The following is a 23413-nucleotide window of genomic DNA, read 5'->3' as shown; positions in this document are numbered from 1 at the left end:
ATTCAATTGAATTACAGACAGTTTAGCATCAGTACCATTATTTGTTCACCCAAACTTTGACAAACCTTTCCATTTCGTGACAGATGCCTCAGATTATGGTCTTGGATCTCATTTATATCAGGCGAGATGAACATGCCACACAACAGAACATTACTCAACAGCATTTACAAGCCAAATGCTAACACACCACAAATGGAATTATGGAATTACCAAAAAGGAAACACAAGTCACTGTATGGTCATTTCGAAATTTAAATATTAGCTGGACATGAAACAGTAATACACAATGACCATAGCATGTTAACCTTTCTATTAAAAAGTAGACTTTTGCATAGTAGACTAACATTGTGGCCCCCTGTTTTTACAGGTGTGTAAATTTTCTGTGCTGTATGTGAAAAGAAGTGAAAACATAGTACCAGATGCATTATCTAAGTAGCCAACAGGCGTAATATCAAATAAAGATGTGAGGGATAGAGGCAATTTCGCAGCATATTTCATAAAAGTAAATAAATATGAAAAGGACATTACATTACTTTGTTATAATTGAAATACTGTGCAATGCTAGGATGAAATGTTAAATGCGCGTGTATACATACTTAGAGCAGAATCCAGGGGAAAATCCACTAAAAGATCCATAAAAGACCTTAGTTCATAAAAAAATTAAAACAGAGTGAACTAATAGTTATTATGCATTCCTCTAAGCAGTATTAATTTATTAATATGGTACTTGAACCTAGGGTACCCTTATTTTGGATCCAAGAAATGCTTAATGCATACAAGGAAAAATTATTATTTTAAAAATATGTTCCAACAGGTTCAGGAGAATATTGAGATCCTGTGAAACATGCTAAAAGGTTAAATTACAAACTCTGAAGAGGCACATCATGCTATACCCAATAATACGATAAGCATTGAGGGATTTAGTGGCTTAGAACTTCTACAAACCACTGCCCATAGGGGAGGGCAGTATGATGTACATCGTCATTATTTCAGGGTCCTAGTCAAAATTAATCGAATGATATTCTTTACAAAGAGCTACAATCAACAGTGTAATATTTAAAGTGAGGGTCAGTTACTTCAGATATACATAAAAACTTAAGAACCTACTATCCGATAAGAGAACTCAATTTACTGCTAAACATTTTACAGTGTTTCTAGCTTGGGAAAAGTCAATCACATCTTAATCTCCACATACCACTCACAAGCTAACCCAGCAGCCAGATCATAAATGAATAAGGTAAGCTGTGCTTGACACATTGCATGAACAAGCATTCTGAATGCATAGACCTAGTGTATTGAGGTACCTTTGAAAACGTAATAAATTACCCCACTCTGTCAGTCAAGTTTCTCCAGTAGAGATACTACGAAGACAAACAGAAGGAGAACTAATATTAAAATGTATTCAATGGTCCATGGAAAATGAGCATTCCTCAGGAGCTAGTATTACAGTATCTTTAATCAAAGAAGGAGAAAAATGAAAAAAGAAATGAGGAAAAGGGTATCTCAGTGCCATGCAAAGTAGAGGAACAGGTTCTATTTAAAAACTATAAATGGAGTTCAGAGAATAAAAGTTAACAGGTAAACTGTACCACCTGTATGAATAACCCCTCAAGGTTACAAAATTGCCACACCCTAAAACAACAATCTTAGCCAACCTGGTAGCATGAAAATTGAACGGCATGTATAGTACACAGGGATTTGCAATAATAACCATTCAAGGTTACAAAACTGCCACACCCTAAAACAACAATCCTAGCCAACCTGGTAGCATGAAAATTGAATGGCATGTATAGTACACAGGATTTGCAATCTTTTGTAGCAAACCACCATTGAATAAATATTACTCATCTCAAAATTTAAAGTAAAGGATGTTCAAAGAACCTCCACACTAATTTGAGGAACAAAGAGATATGGGTAAATACTCTGTTTAATTTAAATATAATAAAAGTATATTTCTACACAACCTCAGGAGAACTGTATGAAGGAAATGCTGTTTTATAACTATTCATACAGGGTGGTAGAAGCTAAGTCACTGGTATATTATGTTTTTTGGGTCTAAGGGCCCAGGTGCACTAGCTGAGGGACAGTACAGAATAAATTGCACTAAAAGATTATTTGAGTGAATATTATTAAGGAAAAAGACCTAGGAGGAATGTTGTTGGATATTAGTCTGGTAGAAGAGAGTAATTAGTAGCTGGTGGTGAGAGCAGCTACAGTGGTGCACTGTTGGTGCTACTTGTCTAGTGATTTCCTTATTGAGTACAAGTTTTATTATTATTATTATTATTATTATTATTATTATTATTATTATTATTTCTCTTTCCTGTCTCAGACGTTATGTCTGGTTAAAAATGGAAAGTGACGCGGACCTTGATCAAGCGTGACTTCCTTTTAACTGTACGGTATATGTTACATTGCATTTAGGAACTTACGGGTAATTGAACATGTATCAATAATTACAGATTTCTGTGGTTGTATATATACGTTTGGATGTAGCTGTATTGCGTTGATGTACTGGTGGATGTTGTGTGGTATGACTCCTGTAGTTGACAGTATAATTGGTATAATGTCAACTTAATCCTGATGCCACATGTCTTTGACTTCTTCAGCCAGTTGGGTGTATTTTTCAATTTTTTCTCCTGTTTTCTTCTGTATATTTGTTGTATTGAGTATGGATATTTCGATAAGTTGTGTTAATTTCTTCTTTTTATTGGTGAGTATGATGTCAGGTTTGTTATGTGGTGTTGTTTTATCTGTTATAATTGTTCTGTTCCAGTATAATTTGTATTCATCATTCTCCTGTACATTTTGTGGTGCATACTTGTATGTGGGAACGTGTTGTTTTATAAGTTTATGTTGTAAGGCAAGTTGCTGATGTATTATTTTTGTTACATTGTCATGTCTTCTGGGGTATTCTGTATTTGCTAGTATTCTACATCCGCTTGTGAAGTGGTCTACTGTTTCTATTTGTTGTTTGCAAAGTCTGCATTTATCTGTTGTGGTATTGGGATCTTTAATAATATGCTTGCTGTAATACCTGGTGTTTATTGTTTGATCCTGTATTGCAATCCTGAATCCTTCTGTCTCACTGTATATATTGCCTTTTCTTAGCCATGTGTTGGATGTGTCTTGATCGATGTGTGGTTGTGTTAGATGATACGGGTGCTTGCCATGTAGCGTTTTCTTTTTCCAATTTACTTTCTTCGTATCTGTTGATGTTATGAGATCTAAAGGGTTGTAGAGGTGGTTATGAAATTGTAGTGGTGTAGCCGATGTATTTATATGAGTGATTGCTTTGTGTATTTTGCTAGTTTCTGCTCATTCTATAAATAATTTTCTTCAATTGTCTACCTGTCCATAATGTAGGTTTTTTATGTCGATAAATCTGCTTCCTGCTTCCTTTCTGCTTAATGTGAATCTTTCTGTTGTTGAATGAATGTGATGTATTCTATATTTGTGGCATTGTGATCATGTAAGTGTATTGAGTGCTTCTAGGTCTGTGTTACTCCATTTCACTACTCCAAATGAGTAGGTCCATATTGGTATAGCATAGGTATTTATAGCTTTTGTCTTGTTTCTTGCTGTCAATTCTGTTTTCAGTATTGATGTTAGTCTTTGTCTATATTTTTCTTTTAGTTCTTCTTTAATATTTGTATTATCTACTCCTATTTTTTGTCTGTATCCTAGATATTTATAGGCATCTGTTTTTTCCATCGCTTCTATGCAGTCACTGTGGTTATCCAATATGTAATCTTCTTGTTTAGTGTGTTTTCCCTTGACTATGCTATTTTTCTTACATTTGTCTGTTCCAAAAGCCATATTTATATCATTGCTGAATACTTCTATTATCTTTAGTAATTGGTTGAGTTGTTGATTTGTTGCTGCCAGTAGTTTTAGATCATCCATGTATAGCAAATGTGTGATTTTGTGTTGGCATGTTCCAGTAATATTGCATCTACAATTTATATAAAAACAAAGATGATGTAACTTACCAAACGAAAGCATTGGTATGTTGGTAGACACACAAACAAACACAAACACAAAATTCAAGCTTTCGCATCCCACAGTTGCTTCATCAGGAAAGGGGGAAGGAGAGGGAAAGACGAAAGGATGTGGGTTTTAAGGGAGAGGATAAGGAGTCATTCCAATCCCGGGAGCGGAAGACTTACCTTAGGGGGGAAAAGGGACTGGTATACACTCGCGTGCATCTTTCCCTCTCCTTCCTTCTTTCCTGATGAAGCAACCGTGGGATGCGAAAGCTTGAATTTTGTGTGTGGGTTTGTGTTTGTTTGTGTGTCTATCAACATACCAATGCTTTCGATGGTAAGTTACATCATCTTTGTTTATATAAATTGTAGATACAATATTACTGGAACATACCAACACAAAATCCCACATTTGCTATACATGGATGATCTACACACACACACACACACACACACACACACACACACACACACACACACACACACAGATATATATATATATCCGCACATATACTGACACATAATTTGTATTATTTATCATGTTGGATAGTGGGTTCAGAGCAAGGCATAAGCAGAAAGGACTTAATGTGTCTCCTTGGTATATTCCACACTTAATCTGTATTGGCTGTGATGTGATATTATTTGAATTTGTTTGGATATTAAGTGTGGTTTTCCAATTTTTCATTACTACGTTTAGGAACTGTATCAACTTAGGATCTACTTTGTATATTTCCAATATTTGTAGTAACCATGAGTGGGGTACACTATCAAAAGCCTTTCGGCAATCAATGTATGCATAGTGTAGCGACCTTTGTTTAGTTTTAGCTTCTATTATCAGTTGCTCTTTACATCCTCACGCTCCTTTGCAAGAGCCTTTTTGTTCTTCATTTATAATTTTGTTCTGTGTTGTATGTGTCATTAATTTCTGTGTAATGATTGAAGTTAACATTTTGTATATTGTTGGTAGGCATGTTATGGGGCGATATTTTGCTGGGTTTGCTGTGTTTGCTTGATCTTTAGGTTTCAGATAAGTTATTCCATGTGTAAGTGTATCAGGGAATGTGCATGGGTCTGCAATGTAACTGTTAAATAATTTAGTTAGATGTGAATGTGTTGAGGCGAACTTCTTTAGCCAGAAATTTGCTATTTTATCTTTTCCAGGGGCTTTCCAATTGTGCGTAGAATTAACTGTTCGGGTGACTTCATGTTGCAAAATTAGCACTTCAGGCATTTGTGGTATCATCTTGTATGTGTCTGTTTCTGCTTGTATCCACCGTGCATGCCTGTTATGTTGTACCGGGTTTGACCATATGTTGCTCCAGAAGTGTTCCATGTCTGTTATGTTTGGTGGATTGTCTATTTTAATGTGTGTGCTATCTATTGTCTGGTAAAATTTCTTTTGGTTTGTGTTGAATGTTTGGTTTTGTTTCCTTCTATTTTCACTTTTTTTGTATCTTCTAAGTCGTTTGTCCAATGCTTGTAATTTCTGCTTCTTTTCATCTAATTGCTCTATTATTATTATTATTATTATTATTAGTTGCTCTGTGTGAGGAGGACAAGGTTACAACAGGTACCTAAGAAACAGGGTTCAGTTTACCCAGTTGTAAGATGACTAGCACAGAGTAGTTTGAACTTGCCGACCTGGAGAGTTTCTGACAGTACTCATATGAGGGTGGTTTGATAAGTCTGGTAAATTCCATGAAAGAATGGAACATTTTTGTTGCACCTTCATGGATATGGATGGTAAGCTTGATTATTCCAAGGATTCCATTTCAACAATGTATAGTGCACAGTGCATGGTAGACAGCCTTTCTGAGATGATCAGTGTGTCAACTATGACTGAAAATTGAGAAAACAGAGTTTCGTGCTGTTATTAACCATATTCATTTCAAGGGTTAGACTGTCACACAAATCAACGAAGATTTGGATGATGTAATGCAGACTCTGCACCATTGTTGAACACCATTCACTTTTGGATTAATGAATTTAAAGGGGGTTGGACAAGCACCAAAGATTAAGCACACACTGGCCACCAAACTGAGGTCACCACAAAGGAAACCATTGACAAAATCCATTACATAGTAATGCAAGAGCACCAAATAAAAATTCAGGAGATTGCTGAATCTGTAGATATCTAAAATGAGTGAGTGAATAATATCATGCACAAAGAATTGGCTATGAAGAAGCAGTGTGATGCGGATACCGCAATTTCTCACAGTCTACCAAAGTGCTTTTGGCATGTTTCCACAAAATTTCTGGCAATGTTTAATCAAAATCCTCAAGAGGTTTTGGATCAATTTGTGGCTGTTGATGAAATCTGGATCCATCATTACACACCTGAGTCAAAACAGCGGTCAAGACAATGGACGAAGACTGGTGAAAGTGCACCAAAAAAGGCAAAGAACATTTTGTAAGCTGATGGCCATAGTTTTTTTGAGGGGGATTTCTGCGGAATAATCCTCATAGATTACTTTGAAAAAGGCAGAACAACCCCTTTATGCTTCATTGTTGGATTTTTTTCAAACTTGTGTTGGCTGGAAAAAAAAACCACACACACAGATGGTGCACAAAAAAGTGCTCTTTCACCAGAAAACAAGACCGTCCCACATATCAAAAATAACAATGGTGAAAGTGCATGAATAGGCTTCGAAGTGGTTCTTCATCCCTATTCACCAGATTCAGTGTCAAGTAACTTCTTCCTGCTCCCTAACTTAGAACTGTGGTTTGCTGGGATGAAATTTTCATCAAATGAGGAAGTGATAGTTGCAGTCAATGAGTATTTCACAGAGTTTGACAGAACCTATTTTTCTGATGAGATGAAAATGCTAGGGATTGCTGGACTAAGATGAGGAGACTACGTCTGCCATAAAGAAGACTATGTTGAGAAGTTTGGCGAGTTGTTTACAACACAAACATTTTTTCATGCTTTTTTACCAGACTTATCACACCATCACACATGGAGAGCTGCATCAAACCAGTCTCTGGACTGAAGACCTCAACAACATCATCACACCATCCTCAAACATTATATGATAATTTATAGGTTACTAGTTGCCTGCTCAATTTTGCAGCAGCAAGTTCATTAGTATTTGCAGTTACATTCCCACAGGTAAACATATGTGTGGATAAAAGCAGGTGAGAAAAGAACTAGCCAACCTATCTTCTAAAGGTTTATGTAGATCTGGCTATGGCAAAACATAAAACAGAAGAATTACCCCTATATATGTCTATAAACAGATAGCAAGTAAAGCACGTGATCCAATGGACATATTATATTCTGTTTGTCACTTATTCTGGTAAGATCACGCGGATTCGTATATAGTAAATTTAAATAATGATGGCTTTTAACTATGTAGTTTACCAATATAGTGTGGAATACCAAACACAACTGACAAACCATGATCACACTCAGTGCTGAAGCATATTGCTAATACATCATTATCCTCTGCCAGTTCGCTGAAGATTGAATATAGTTTGTATCCAGAATGGAAGGCGGGAATTACAGGAGGAGGATATTATTGAATACAAATATTGAACACGCAGTTGATAAACAAGCATATTACCTATATCTATAGTAATAATACAATTGTAAACTGTTGTGTGTGTCTGCCTGAACATGCTAAACTCCAAAACTACTTGGTGAATTTTTGTGGGGTTCTTGTGTCTGTGCCTGAACACAGTAATTTCCAAAACTAATATAATTTTTTTATCAAATTATTTTGTGAAGCTTTCAGCTCATTTTCTTTATTTGTTGTATGATTATACAATTATGGCTGTAGGAGGAAAGATGTACATGGCATAATGTACCATTAACAAATCATCTATAAAGTAAGTTACAATCTTGTGAAATGTTTTGTTCTTATGTTAAATTAATGCACTCAATGTATAACGCTTCCTGTTCACATGCCTCAAAATGGCCTAAGGCTGAAATTGTACAACTGTACATCAAATAAAGAAAATGTCAGCTCTCAGCATCACTGACTTTGTTTGTAATTAACAAAAATAACTTCAATCCTTGTACACTGTCAGCTCTTGTGAGTAAATCGAGTAAAATTTTCTAAAAATTGTTAACATTGACTGCACTGATTGGAAAGAGGAATGAAGCACAAGGTGTTGTGGTAAGCAGAGATCAGCTTTCAAATAAGTTTCTATCCAGATAATTATTCAAATGAGTAGATCATTCAAACAAATTTATTCATGAGTAAATTACTCACAGATAATGGTATCATTCCTCCTGGCAAATACAAATAATTATTTGTTATTTATAGTTTATAACTTAAATAACAAATAATGTAGACTACAAGCATGTTTTCTTTGTTTACTTCATGCGTAGAATTCTATAACTAGTGTTTGTTTTCTGAGCTCATTGCAGTCTCTATTTGACAGAATTACAATGTCATTGGCGAACCTCAACATTTTTATTTCTTCTCCATGGATTTTAATACCTACTCCGAATTTTTCTTTTGTTTCCTTCAATGCTTGCTCAATATAGAGATTGAGCAACATCGGGGAGAGGCTACAACCCTGTCTCACTCCCTTCCCAACCACTGCTTCCCTTTCATGTCCCTCGGCTCTTATAACTGCCATCTGGTTTCTGTACAAATTGTAAATAGCCTTTCGCTCCCTGTATTTTACCCCTGCCACCTTCAGAATTTGAAAGAGAGTATTCCAGTCAACATTGTCAAAAGCTTTCTTTAACTCTACAAATGCTAGAAATGTAGGTTTGCCTTTTCTTAATCTAGCTTCTAAGATACGTCGTGGGGTCAGTACTGCCTCACATGTTCCGATATTTCTACGGAATCCAAACTGATGTTCCCCGAGGTCGGCTTCTACTAGTTTTTCCATTCGTCTGTAAAGAATTCGCATTAGTATTTTGCAGCTGTGACTTATTAAACTGATAGTTCATTAATTTTCACATCTGTCAACACCTGCTTTCTTTGGGATTGGAATTATTATATTCTTCTTGAAGTCTGAGGGTATTTCACCTGTCTCATACATCTTGCTCACCAGATGGTAGAGTTTTGTCAGGACTGGCTCTCCCAAGGCTATCAGTAGTTCTGATGGAATGTTGTCTACTCCTGAGGCCTTGTTACGACTCAGGTCTTTCAGTGCTCTGTCAAACTCGTCACGCAGTATCATATCTCCCATTTCGTCTTCATCTACATCCTCTTCCGTTTCCATAATATTGTCCTCAAGTACATCAGCCTTGTATAGACCCTCTATATACTCCTTCCACCTTTCTGCTTTCCCTTCTTTGCTTAGAACTGGGTTTCCATCTGAGCTCTTGATATTCATACAAGTGGTTCTCTTTTCTCTGAAGGTCTCTTTAATTTTCCTGTAGGCAGTATCTATCTTACCCCTACTGAGATAAGCCTCTACATCCTTACATTTGTCCTCTAGGCATTCCTGCTTATCCATTTTGCACTTCCTGTCAATCTCATTTTTGAGACGTTTGTATTCCTTTTTGACTGCTTCATTTACTGCATATTTTCTCCTTTCATCAATTAAATTCAATATTTCTTCTGTTACACAAGGATTTCTACTGGCCCTCGTCTTTTTTCCTACTAGATCCTCTGCTGCCTTCACTACTTCATCCCTCAAAGCTACCCATTCTTCTTCTACTGTATGTCTTTCCCCCATTCTTGTCAATTGTTCCCTTATGCTCTCCTTGAAACTCTCTACAACCTCTGGTTCTTTCAGTTTATCCAGGTTCCATCTCCTTAAATTCCCACCTTCTTGCAGTTTCTTCAGTTTTAATCTACAGTTCATAACCAATAGATTGTGGTCAGAGTCCACATCTGCCCCTGGAAATGTCTTACAATTTAAAACCTGGTTCCTAAATCTCTATCTTACCATTATATAATCTATCTGAAACCTTTTAGTATCTCCAGAGTTCTTCCATGTATACAACCTTCTTTCATGATTCTTGAACCAAGTGTGAGCTATGATTAAGTTGTGCTCTGCGCAAAATTCTACCAGGCGGCTTCCTCTTTCGTTTCTTACCCCCAATCCATATTCACCTACTATGTTTTTCTCTCCAGTCACCCATGACTATTAAATTTTCGTCTCCCTTCACTATCTGAAGAATTTCTTTTATTTCATCATACATTTCTTCAATTTCTTCATCATCTGCAGAGCTAGTTGGCATATAAACTTTTACTACTGCAGTAGGCATGGGCTTCGTATCTATCTTGGTCACAATAATGCGTTCACTATGCTGTTTGTAGTAGCTTACCCACATTCCTATTTTCCTATTCATTATTAAACCTACTCCTGCATTACCCCTATTTGATTTTGTGTTTATAACCCTGTAGTCACGTGACCAGTAGTCTTCTTCCTCCTGCCACTGAACTTCACTAATTCCTACTATATCTAACTTTAACCTATCCATTTCCCTTTTTAAATTTTCTAACCTACCTGCCCGATTAAGGGATCTGACATTCCACGCTCCGATCCGTAGAACGCCAGTTCTCTTTCTCCTGATAACGACATCCTCTTGAGTAGTCCCCACCCGGAGATCTGAATGGGGGACTATTTTACCTCCGGAATATTTTACCCAAGAGGACGCCATCATCATTTAACCATACAGTAAAGCTGCATGTCCTCGGGAAAAATTACGGCTGTAGTTTCCCCTTGCTTTCAGTCGTTCGCAGTACCAGCACAGCAAGGCTGTTTTGGTTAGTGTTGCAAGGCCAGATCAGTCAATCATCCAGACTGTTGCCCCTGCAACTACTGAAAAGGTTGCTGCCCCTCTTCAGGAACCACGAGTTTGTCTGGCCTCGCAACAGATACCCCTCCATTGTGGTTGCACCTACGGTATGGCTATCTGTATCGCTGAGGCACGCAAGCCTCCCCACCAATGGCAAGGTCCATAACAATTACATCAATTGAATAAGTTTTGTCCAATCCAACATGTGTCTATGTAGTTACATACAGCTTTATGACTGAAAAATTTTGGAAGAGACACCGAGTTTCTGAGTACATAAAAGAGTACATAATACTGCAGCACGCGCAACTTTATCATGGAAATGTTAAGATATTATTGGAAGACTTGTTTGCCTTTCTAGACAAACTGCAGTTATTGCAGCAATGTCTTACTCACAATTTAAACACAAATAGTTTAACCGCACTGATGTCCATGACAAAGCAATGTTTATAATAGCCTTAGAAATATATAAATGATCAGGTCATGAGCTTCAGATGATGTTACTGACTAGAATGAAAAATTATTTTGATGTGATTTGAGAGGTGAAGCTAATGTAGAATCACAATGAATGTATTTGCCAAAAACTATAGAAAAGTTGATGATTTTCAATATTTGCAGGAGAAGATTGCGATTTGCAGGTCTTACATCATTATCCTGAAATAAAGACAATTTCAAGAGATATAACATACCAATATACTCTTTGTATATGTAGAATGTATTTTCCGTATTGTGTTGCAACAGAAAATCTTCAAAAAGCAAATAAACTTGCTGATGAGATGTTTAAAAAAAGAGTGTTCTGAAAACTAATTTAAAGGCTACAAATAGCACATCTGTTTAATAAATAATAAAGAATTGGAGCAATAAGTCTCATCGGATTTCAAATTTATCTATTATTCAGAACACTTTTTATTCACAGACCACGAACAAATGTTTTTACTCATGTAAAATAATAATGTTTTGAATACACATTTTTATTTGTTATTCACAAATGACCAATAAAATGTTTTACGTATATTTGTTATCCATCAATTGAAAAAGTTTTGCCCAACTCGGGTGATAAGGGAAGTTCATGGCACATGGCACTGCAAATGTACAGCCTGTGTGCACGTGAGTATAAATGTGTGACATCTGCAAAGGCTGAGGGCAAGTGCTCGATCAGCTGTGTCATGCTTGGTAGGTTGTGTTGTTCAGTGTGGTAGCATCAGTCATCCTCGGCAAATTTCACCAAAATATGCAAAGTGCATTTGCACTATCTTTCATGTACTGAAGCCATGTGCAGCATGGTGATTCGACACACACATGTAAATGTTACTGCAAAATTGGTTAAGATTATTTCACCAAAGAACTATGTTGATCAAATATTATTATTATTATTTGATTACTTTCTCAGACTTTTTAGAAGTCTGGTTAAGAATGGAGTGACGCGGACCTTTATCAAGCGTCACTTCCTTTTTGCTGTACGGTACATGTTATATTGTATTTAGGAACTTTCGGGTAATTGAACATGTATCAATAATTACGGATTTCTGTAATTGTATATATATGTTTGGATGTAGCTGTATTGCATTGATGTATTGGTGGATATTGTGTGGTATGACTCCTGTAGTTGATAGTATAATTGGTATGATGTCAACTTTATCCTGATGCCACATGTCTTTGACTTCCTCAGCCAGTTGGATGTATTTTTCAATTTTTTCTCCTGTTTTCTTTTGTATATTTGTTGTATTGGGTATGGATATTTCGATTAGTTGTGTTAATTTCTTCTTTTTATTGGTGAGTATGATGTCAGGTTTGTTATGTGGCGTTGTTTTATCTGTTGTAATGGTTCTGTTCCAGTATAATTTGTATTCATCATTCTCCAGTACATTTTGTGGTGCATACTTGTATGTAGGAACGTGTTGTTTTATAAGTTTATGTTGTAAGGCAAGCTGTTGATGTATTATTTTTGCGACATTGTCATGTCTTCTGGGGTATTCTGTATTTGCTAGTATTGTACATCCGCTTGTGATGTGATCTACTGTTTCTATTTGTTGTTTACAAAGTCTGCATTTATCTGTTGTGGTATTGGGATCTTTAATAATATGCTTGCTGTAATACCTGGTGTTTATTGTTTGATCCTGTATTGCAATCATGAATCCTTCTGTCTCACTGTATATATTGCCTTTTCTTAGCCATGTGTTGGATGCGTCTTGATCGATGTGTGGCTGTGTTAGATGATACGGGTGCTTGCCATGTAGTGTTTTCTTTTTCCAATTTACTTTCTTCATATCTGTTGATGTTATGTGATCTAAAGGGTTGTAGAAGTGGTTATGAAGTTGCAGTGGTGTAGCCGATGTATTTATATGAGTGATTGCCTTGTGTATTTTGCTAGTTTCTGCTCGTTCTAGAAAGAATTTTCTTAAATTGTCTACCTGTCCATAGTGTAGGTTTTTTATGTCGATAAATCCCCTTCCTCCTTCCTTTCTGCTTAATGTGAATCTTTCTGTTGCTGAATGTATGTGATGTATTCTATATTTGTGGCATTGTGATCGTGTAAGTGTATTGAGTGCTTCTAGGTCTGTGTTACTCCATTTCACTACTCCAAATGAGTAGGTCAATACTGGTATGGCATAAGTATTTATAGCTTTTGTCTTGTTTCTTGCTGTCAATTCTGTTTTCAGTATTTTTGTTAGTCTTTGTCTATATTTTTCTTTTAGTTCTTCTTTAATATTTGTATTATCTATTCCTATTTTTTGTCTGTATCCTAGATATTTATAGATATCTGTTTTTTCCATCGCTTCTATGCAGTCGCTGTGGTTAACCAATATGTAATCTTCTTGTTTAGTGTGTTTTCCCTTGACTATGCTATTTTTCTTACATTTGTCTGTTCCAAAAGCCATACTTATATCATTGCTGAATCCTTCTGTTATCTTTAGTAATTGGTTGAGTTGTTGATTTGTTGCTGCCAGTAGTTTTAGATCATCCATGTATAGCAAATGTGTGATTATTATTATTATTATTATTATTATTATTGTATGTAGGTGCATGCTACAAAAAAATACAGTGACTATATGAATGTAAATGATTATTTTTCCCATCGGTTATTTAGCTATGTACACTGTAACCACAAACCCTTGCAACACCATTGTTTATTTATTGTGTAAAGCCATAGATTTACCTATAGGGCAAATAGTGTAAACACAAAAACAATTCTTAATTGTGAATGAGATTAACTTTATTATTTTTTTCTATTTTTCTTGAGTACTTCAATAACTGCAAGACTGTAATACTCTCGTAGACATTTGTAGTAATTCATACCAACATGGCTATGCATTTGGAACTGACAACTTGTTTTGTGATGCAAACAGTGAAGAACTATATAAGAACTCCTTTAATAATATTACATATGATTTAACTCATTTAACTCATCATCGCTCCTTCAAATATAATTTTATGTGAGCGTCTACTCAATCAATTAATTGATAACACATAAGTTACCACCGTAAAGTTGACATTAAATTGCTTGTTTTATGATGCAAGATTGTCTCAGTTTTGTGTAGTCATTTCCTCTTCTGGTATGTCTTCATACGAGCACAAAGCAGAATCTGGCTGCTTCTATAACAACATGTACTAGTGTACTTACAGATGAAATGATGTGCACTGCGAATACGTCATTCATGTACTGATGATATTTTATTAGAAAGCAAATTAAACAAGATAAAAATTAGTTTCTTGAATACTTATTAGTTTAACCTATTATGTGAAGCCATTCATTCCCTATATAAAACAGAAAACAAACACATTATCTTTATTAGTTGGAAAGAGTTATCTGAACAATGATATTTTTGAAGCATTAGAAAAATCAAACTAATTGGCAACAAGCCTTTTTTCTGCATGACTAGCAAACTCCGAAACTGCTTTACTTTCTGTCTCTTTTAGTACCAAGAATCTAGTGCACATTCAGTGCAAAATGGTAAAACATTCGCTCATTCTGTGTGCAGGTATATGAATATGTCTTCACTGATTTGGAAATTTTCTAGTTATTTTAAGTGTTCAAAATGTTGGAGTACAACTATATTCCACCAGTGACCACTTAGCACATTTTCACAACCCACTTCATTTAGGTAGCTTAATAAAACAGTCTCAAAAAAATTAATTGGAGTGGTTAATATTTTAAAGACATAGATGTATAGGTTGAAGTTAGATATAGCGGAAGTTAGTGAAGTGAGGTGGTAGAAAGAACAGGGGGAGTAGGTCTACTAATGAATAATAAAATGTGAATGCAGGTAAGCTACTATCAACAGGATAGTGAACACATTACTGTAGCTGATACAGATATAATCCCAACATCCACCACAGTAGTGCAACTTTATATGCTTACTATCTCAGCAGATGATGATGAAATTGAGAAAAAATGTGTATAATGAGAGAAAAACAATTATTAAGACAGTTCCACACAAGCTTTTTACAGTTACATCTCCTGGAGCAACATTATTAAGGTAGTAAGATAAGATGAAAATTGAATCATAATGAGGAATTGGAATTTGATAATAGGGCAAGGAAGATAACATTTATAAAATGCATATTTGACCATCAGTTGCTTTTATTTTAAACCCAAATACAACCAGTTTCAGTCATGGACCATCTTCGGGGATAAGGGTTAAAATGGTTTAAGCCACCATGTTACATTTGTCATTAATTAAATAATGCATAAAGCATGTCATGAATATCAATATACGACACAGGACTTTTAGAAGCAAACATACTAAGTGATCTATGCACACTTTTAGGAGCAAACATACTGATACGACATGCTCTGTATACACTTAGTACATTTGCTTTTAAAAGTCCTGTGTTGTATAATGATATTTATGACATGCCCTGCATATTATTTAAGTAATGACAAATGTAATGTGGTGGCTTAAAACAATTTAACCCTTATCCGTGAAGATAGTCCACGACTGAAATAAAAACAGCTCATTGTCAAACATACATTTTATATGTTATTTGACGGCTGTTGATCGTCATCTTTCAAAAATGTTTTGAAGACAATATGGACGGGGGGAATGAAAAGAAAGGGGAACAGCTTGGTAGAATTGAGCACAGATCACAGATCAGTCAGTCATTGCTAACACTTTGTTTGGGAATCATGAAAGGAGTTTGTGAAAGGTGTATGGACACGACCTAGAGACACCAGAATGCTTCAGATACATTAAACCATAAGACAGATTTTAAATGGCAAAAAATTTCTAGTTGGAGATGGGGGATATCACTACAATTCATTGATTATGAACTACAGACTAAAACTGAGTAAACTGCAAAAAGACATGAAATTAAAGAGACTAAGTCAAAAGAACCAGGGGTTGTTGAAATTTCAAAGGGAGCATTAAGCGATGATTGACTTAAATAGGTGAAATGAATAAACAGAAGAGGATTGGGTAACTTTGAAAGATGAAATACTGAAGTAACACAAAAATGCAGCAAATAAAACATACAAAAGAAAATACAGGCATCTTAATGCTGAGATTGATAGGAAGCGCAAAAGTGCAACGAAGGAATATAGGTCAAGGGAAGTGTTTGATTCCAATGTGTCGTCATAACTGTGTGTTTTGGTATCATGAGCTGCTGTTGACCTATGTAGGTCAACAGAAGCGTCCGATTCCAATTTTTGTTTCTCAGGTGTTGGTTTTGAGGTATCGATAGTTGTGGTGTGATTATAATTTTCTGAGTATTTGTTTTTTATTTTGTGGTTTCGACAAATGTGGTTGAGCCATGCAGGTGAAGAGAAGTTGTGGTGTGATTATAATTTTCTGAATATTTGTTTTTTATTTTGTGGTTTCGACAAATGTGGCTGAGCTACGCAGGTGAAGAGAAGTGGCCGATTCCTGTCGTTATTGTAAGTGTAGCAGAATTTGGGAATTTTGTGGTGTTTTTATCTCATCGTGTTGTGTGGTTTGGGATTGTGGTGTGTATCTGTATGTGTTTATATTTAGTTTTTCCCCACCCAAAAACCCCCAATTTCCCGTGCTGGTCCCATTAGTCTGATTACATTTTTGGAGGGAAATGTATTTGTTGGTTTGTATGTATTTTCGTGTTTGTTGTCGTGTTTATGTAATGACGTCATAGGTGCCATATTGGAGATGTTGAGAATGGTCATTTCCGCCATATTGGTGATGTCATGTGTCAAAGTAGACAGGTGGAATCAGATGCTTCTGTAATCCCAGATGGTTTTTAGGCGGTTTTCCATCTGCCTCGGTGAATGCATGCTGGTTCCCCTTATTCAGCCTCAGTTACACTATGTCATCGATTGCTGCGCAAACACTGCCTCCATGTACGCGTACACCATAATTACTCTACCACGAAAGCATCTGGGGTACACTCATCTGGTATGAGACGTTCCTGGGAGGTGGGGGAGGAGGGGGGGGAGGGGGAGGATGGGTCCACTAGGGGTCGAACCACACAATAACCCTAGGTTCAGTGTGGGGCGGAGGTGGGGGGGGGGGGGGGGGTGTGTGGACTGCTGTGGCCCGTTGTGAGGTTGAGAACCACTGAGGGCTACAGCAGGACGAAGTCTCTCTGTTGTTTCTAGCTCTCCAGTTCAATACGCAACACACCATATAGTTTGACATTCCCTGAAAAGGAGAGCTTCCACTTTTAGGTTCAACAGGTTTTATAAACAACTGAAATTTTTGCCATACATAAAATATGTTTTATTACCACATTACCACATAACAGGCTCATAAAAATCAAAACCAAGCCTTATTTAACACAATTTTAGTTTTGAAAGATGAGCAAGAGATTCATTTTTCAAGCATTTTAAATGGTTCCAAAATGTATGTAAAAGGTCCAAAGACTTAAAGGTTTCAATTTAGACAACTTCTGAGCACTCTTTTTTGTAATGAAATTAGCCAGTCAATGAACTAAAAATGTGTTCCACTGCTTCAGTATCTTCCTTTGATATAGAGTGATGCCTTCCTGTTGAACCAATAAAAACTGGAGCACTTACAATTTTCAAAACATTATGAACAGGAAGTGAGCACTGATGGTGTTGTTGATGTCCTTCAGCTGGAAACCTACAGCCAACATCTGGTCCATGTGGTAGCATAAAGTTCACTACAGTTTCGTCTAACTCATAACTGGTGTCTATAATCCCTGTAATCCACCAGCCACAGTCATACTCACACACCACAAACATCCCCCTTCTCAGGCTGTGAATCTTAATATTACCCTGCTGTTTATAGGATGTTGGGCGAATGAAAGAAATTTTTTCTTTCTCACTTTGAGTCCAAAAATGTGTCTTCTGAATTCCTTTCATAGGAGTAGTATGTTTAGACCATTCTTCTTTTTTTCTGCTCATGTATTTCTTCGATTTCCTCTTTGTACAACAGAATGAGGGCTGCGGTGTGTAAGATTTCACAACTCTTGTAAAATCCTCAGAATTCTGAATCACTGCTGTATTTGGTCTGGAAAGATTATTGTTTTGTAGCATGGTGCTTCAGCAGGCCTCCTACACCATCACAAGGCCCCTTCCAGTAGCACTGTATACCCAGTCAGTTGGCACAAATGACTTACTCAATTCAAACAGCTGGTAATGAATTTTAAAATGACTACGAGCACCATCATAAATAACGATGATCTTCTCTGCCCCCGTTTGTTGTTGAAGAATTTTGCGCATTGCTAGCGAAGCAAATGTTGAGTCATGGCCTGTGGCATCACTTATATATAATTCCAACATCTGTAGTCTTGTTTTGAAAATATGTCACTCCTGTAAAAACTGAAACCTGATCATTACTCCCATGATACAGGGTACTTCTTGTGGGAGAATTACAGACCAGTTCTCAGCAAAATCACAGTGAATCACTAAAACATAATTCTTCAGCCTGTACACACCCTTCACTTTTGCAATGTGTTGTTGTTGCAATTTCTTCAGATGCTAATATGTTACTGCTTTCACTGACCATTTACCAAGTTCATCAATGAAACTGTCACAGGCAACAGTTTTCTTAATTAGTTTATTTTCCTCCCATATCGCAAATGTAATTTCTGCAGAGTTCTCTGATACATCTTACAGGCCAAGTGTCTGTAAAGACAGTCCTCCCTTTCCGGGGGAGTCATCATATTCTTGAAACAAACAAGTCTCTTGCTTTAAGTCTCGTGCAAGTCATGTATGTCTTCACTTTCACAACTTTTTGACCTTCAACTGTTAGTGTCTTTTTTTGTTGGCACTCTGGTGAGAACAGTCCCATTCATCTTCCAGATAAAATGATTGCACTATTTGAACTCAAGGAGCTTCTACAAAATGACCATAATAGGAATCTGGTCTTCCAAAGACTGCTCTTACAGACCTCACATTTCTTGATTTGTCTACCATGAACTTTGAACTCATGGAACATGGTTCAAAGTTGTTTTCTTTGAAAATTTCTCTGGAATAATAGTTAAAACTTGCACCTTTTCATTGTAGGATGCATAATATTCAACAGCTGAATTGATAATTGTGAAAAATTCCTGAAAAGAGCTGCAAGAGTGCTTTGGTTCATTTTTTTCTGAACGTGTAATTTCTACTTTGAACAGTGTAATCAGTTTTGCTGTAGTGTATTCATTCATAGCTTTAGAAATTTCTCTGCCCTTTCTTGATGCATAGAGCTTGTGACTGGGCTTCATTGGCAACAATTTCTTAACAAGACCAAAACCTACCTCTGTAGCTAGATGACTGATTCAGGGTATTTAATCCTCTATTGATGCAAAATCTGCACCATGGGAGGCTGCACCTTGTTCAGATACTATCATTGTTGTTATTCTGTCAAAATATTTAGAACACAAAAAGTCATCACTGGAAACATCTTCACTTTGAAACAGTCTTCAAATGAGAACACTTATTCCCAACGTGAAAAAAGTCTGTTTTTTGTCTGTCTTATATAGCACTCTTTTATGGATATGCAAATAGTCAGCACACTTCACTCTCCTGTGGCCCCAGTCAGAAGACATTTGAAACAGTGCTTTTCACAAAAAAACACTGCAACTGTGTCAACTGGCAAATTCCTCACGAAAACACAGAACTCACTGGATGGTCTCAGATTTCTTATACGCCTCTTCAGTATATATATATTAGCACTGAACAACTACAATACAGAAACCTGCAATGAATAACCAAGACAAAGAAACTGACAAGAAACTATAACAAAGTGTAAAAAATATCTGCAACAATGAAAGTGAAAAGAAATAACTACAACAAAAATGGGATAAGAATTAACTGCAACAAAAAATGTGATAAGAAATAACTGCAACAAAGGCAACAGAAATAAACATTGTAACAATGAAATTAGTAATAAACAGCTTCAGCGAAGACATACATTACTCTTGAAGGTTAAAAAAAGTAATTTTTTAAAATAAAACCTGCCCAACTTAAAAGTGGAAGCTCTGCTTGGTACTAATCAACAGAAACAAAATCTAACTTTTCTGGATTGGCATTTTTGAAAGAAAAAAAATCTGCAAATTATAAAAAAAATTCAAAAGGCGAAAGAAAAAGAGCTTTGACAGATATGTCCAAACTGAGGAGACCATCGTACTCATAAAGCAATTATCTTTCAAATGAAAAAGCTCTAACAAAATACCTAGAACTGTTACAGAGATACAGCATTTTAAAAAATTTTCCAAAATTTGCATCTTCAAAATGGTGATTGCAGCATCATCTTTGGAGGCTTGTATCTGGGGACAGGAATTTTTTTTTTTTTGGAGAAACCAACTAAATATGTGTTTCTTACTTACTTACTCCTGAATTTTAACATATGCTAAATTCAACAACATCCGAGACTTTGAAGGGTCAGATACAGATTATACCAACATACACAGAAACCATATCGCAGTTATAAGGTTTAAAGGGTATAAAAGGGAACCAGTAATTGAAAAGGGAGTGAGACAGGGTTGTGGCCTCTTACAAATGCTATTTAATTTGAACACTGAAGGAGACATAAAGGAAACCTATGAGAAATTTGGACAGGGATTTAAAGTTCAATGAGAAGAAATAAAAACTTTGCAGTCTGCCAACGAGACTGTAATTCCATCAGAGACAGCAAACGACTTGGAAGAGCAGCTGTATGGAATGGAGTGTATCTTGAAAAGAGGCTGTAAAATGAATATAAAAAAGTAAAAGAAAAATAATGAAACATAGTTAAATTACATTAGGATAGCCTTGAAGAATTAGATTTGGGAATGACACATTAAAAGTAGTAGACAAGTTTTGTTATTTTGGCAATAAAATAACTGATGTTGTCTGAAGTAGAGATTATTTATAATGCAGACAGGCAATAAAAACAAAAGTATTTCTGAAAAAGACAAATTGTTTTCTGGAGTATAGCCTTGCACAGAAGGGTAGTTAACACAGTTCAGGCAAGAAGAGGATAGATCTTTAAGTGTGATGCTACAGGATACAGCTGAAGGTTATATGTATGCAGCAGATAACTAATAACCAGGATACAATTTGTTGGGATATGAAATGCAACAAACACATAGTCTCATTTCTATTTAAATCAGGTAGCAGGATGTGGTTCATTGCTAGAATTCTAAGGAAATGCAATCAGTTATCAAAGCAGACTGCATACAAAAAAACTTGTGAGACTCAGTGTAGAAGACTGCTTAAGAGTCTGGGACCCACATCAAATAGGAATAACAGGTAATACTGAATGGGATACAAAGAAGGGGAACACAAATGGTCACATCTGTTCAACCAATAGGAAAGTGTCATAAGGAAGCTGAAAAAAGCGAAGTGCAGATGTCTGAAAATAGATGTAGACTATCAAGTGAAAATGTACTAGAGCAAACTTCCTAGTTCCTAGAGCAATCTTCAAGTGTTTACTCCAGGAATACAAAACAACCCTATACGTATAAATCTCATACAGATCGCAAAGACAAAATTAGACTAATTACAGAATGCACAAAGGCACGCAAGCAATCACTCTTCCAGAATCCGTATATGAATAGAATGGGAGAAGACACAATAATCGACACAATCGGACGTACTCTGTGTCATGCACTAGGGCCTACAAACTTATTTGCAGAGTATTGGTATTGATGGCTCAAATATGCGCAGTTTGAAAGAGAGTGATGGACAAAGCCAATTAAAACACAAATTCTATGCACTGTCACAACTAATGCAGATGTGCACTTATTTTAACATATTATTTTATTTACTCAAACTAGTAAATCGGGCAATTCCCAAGGAATGGTGCAAATCGGACCGATGTGCACCGTTTTGTAGAAATTACCTCAAATCCAACTGTAAGTAAGCGTAAAAAAATTCGTTGAAATTTACTGAGCTATTCTCTTTTTCATACTGTTGTGCAAAACGAAAACCATTCGTCTACATTGCATTTTCTTTGAATTTCGAGGATTTACAAGTCCAATAAACAAGTAATTCAGTCAATTGGCTGCCAATACAGATCGTACACTACATTCATCCACTGTATAATCACTAATTACATGGATTTCTGAATAACAATCAATAAATATTATCAAAATGTACAAAAAAAATTACGAAAAATACGAGTGCTTATACATGTGATACTAATTTTCTCAGGAGAGTAGTGCCGTGCTTGTCTCAGTGCTTTGCTATGACGAACGAATACACATTTTGTGTGTGCTCAAAAAACAAACAAACGTTACTGCAACATCGCGTATTTACATATCTATGAGGTGTCTCCTTAGATCTCTGCGAACGCTTCACGGCAGATCTTAACAGTGATTCGAACTGTTTTCGTGTTTTGTCTCTCAAGTTTCTGTTGGCACATGCAAGAGGCACTTCGTCTTCTTCCATGTCGACTTTTACTAACACCATCCAATTCCAATTCCGTCAAAAACTAATTCATCAGCAGCCACGGTTACTAAACGTCAGCAGCCATTTGTAAACATTAAACAAACCACAGGTACTCACTATTCAGTAACAGATACCTCCATGGTAATGGTATATAGTTACATTACACATACACAGAGTAAACCACAGACATACGTGTCTCTGACATTTTTGGGAGACCACAGAACACATTTTTAATTTATTTATTTGCCCTTTGGAGAATTTTCTCTGTTTTCCCATCAAATACACAATTTTTATAAAAGAATATAACAATATCGAGCACAGAATAAAATATAAAGGAGTGACGGGAATATCAGATCACGTAGTGCTATATACACTTTTTAAAAAAGCCACGGAAACGTCGAGAAATCGACGCAAGCCCAGTCACCACAACACCAGACACACACGCAAGAACAACATCGGAAAAAAGACGACGACCAGGTCCACCAAGATAGAGGAAGTTCTAGGGAACACCACAGTCAGTACACCCCGTCGGATAAGTTGTTAGGCATTATGGTCCGGACCATCAACCTCGTCATGGAAATGATGAAGGAATTCATGGAGGCCCAGAGGCAGAACACTCAAACCCTCGTTGCCCTTCAGGCAGCAATCCAGCAGACGCTCCCCTCTGGGACTTCCTTAGTAGTTTCAAAACCCCATCATGGATAGACAACCAAATACCCAAAGCCTGACCATGCGCGTTTTTAACGCAGGCAGCATTGTTAATCAAGAGGTCGAGTTCAGAGAACTTCTGAAGGAGTTCTCCATCGACATATGCATGATGGGGGATACCCACCTAAAACCGGGAATAAAGAGACAGTTCCCAACAACATTAGTTACCGTAAAGACAGGCCAAGCCAAGGTAGAGGAGCGGCCATATACATAAAAAGAGGGATCC

At 36.4% G+C, this 23413-nt stretch overlaps 1 protein-coding gene across 3 annotated transcripts in view; it reads right to left on the bottom strand.

Moving 5' to 3' along the window:
* The window catches only part of LOC126251415 (jouberin-like), a 299336-nt gene extending 276647 nt beyond the window's left edge, over positions 1-22689 (bottom strand). Inside the window, exon 1 of one of the 3 annotated variants that reach the window (XM_049951828.1) lies at positions 22597-22689. Coding sequence is in view for 1 of the 3 variants with exons in the window: in XM_049951825.1 (XP_049807782.1) it covers positions 22348-22500 (153 nt within the window). In the remaining 2 variants the exon portion in view is untranslated. The other 2 variants (XM_049951826.1, XM_049951825.1) reach the window with 2 other exon arrangements.
* Between the last annotated feature and the right edge of the window lie 724 nt (positions 22690-23413).

This window comes from Schistocerca nitens, chromosome 4, assembly GCF_023898315.1.
Source record: "Schistocerca nitens isolate TAMUIC-IGC-003100 chromosome 4, iqSchNite1.1, whole genome shotgun sequence".
Classification (NCBI taxonomy): domain Eukaryota; kingdom Metazoa; phylum Arthropoda; class Insecta; order Orthoptera; family Acrididae; genus Schistocerca; species Schistocerca nitens.
Note: the sequence above shows the minus strand (reverse complement) of the source record. Positions and strands in the feature narration are given on the sequence as shown.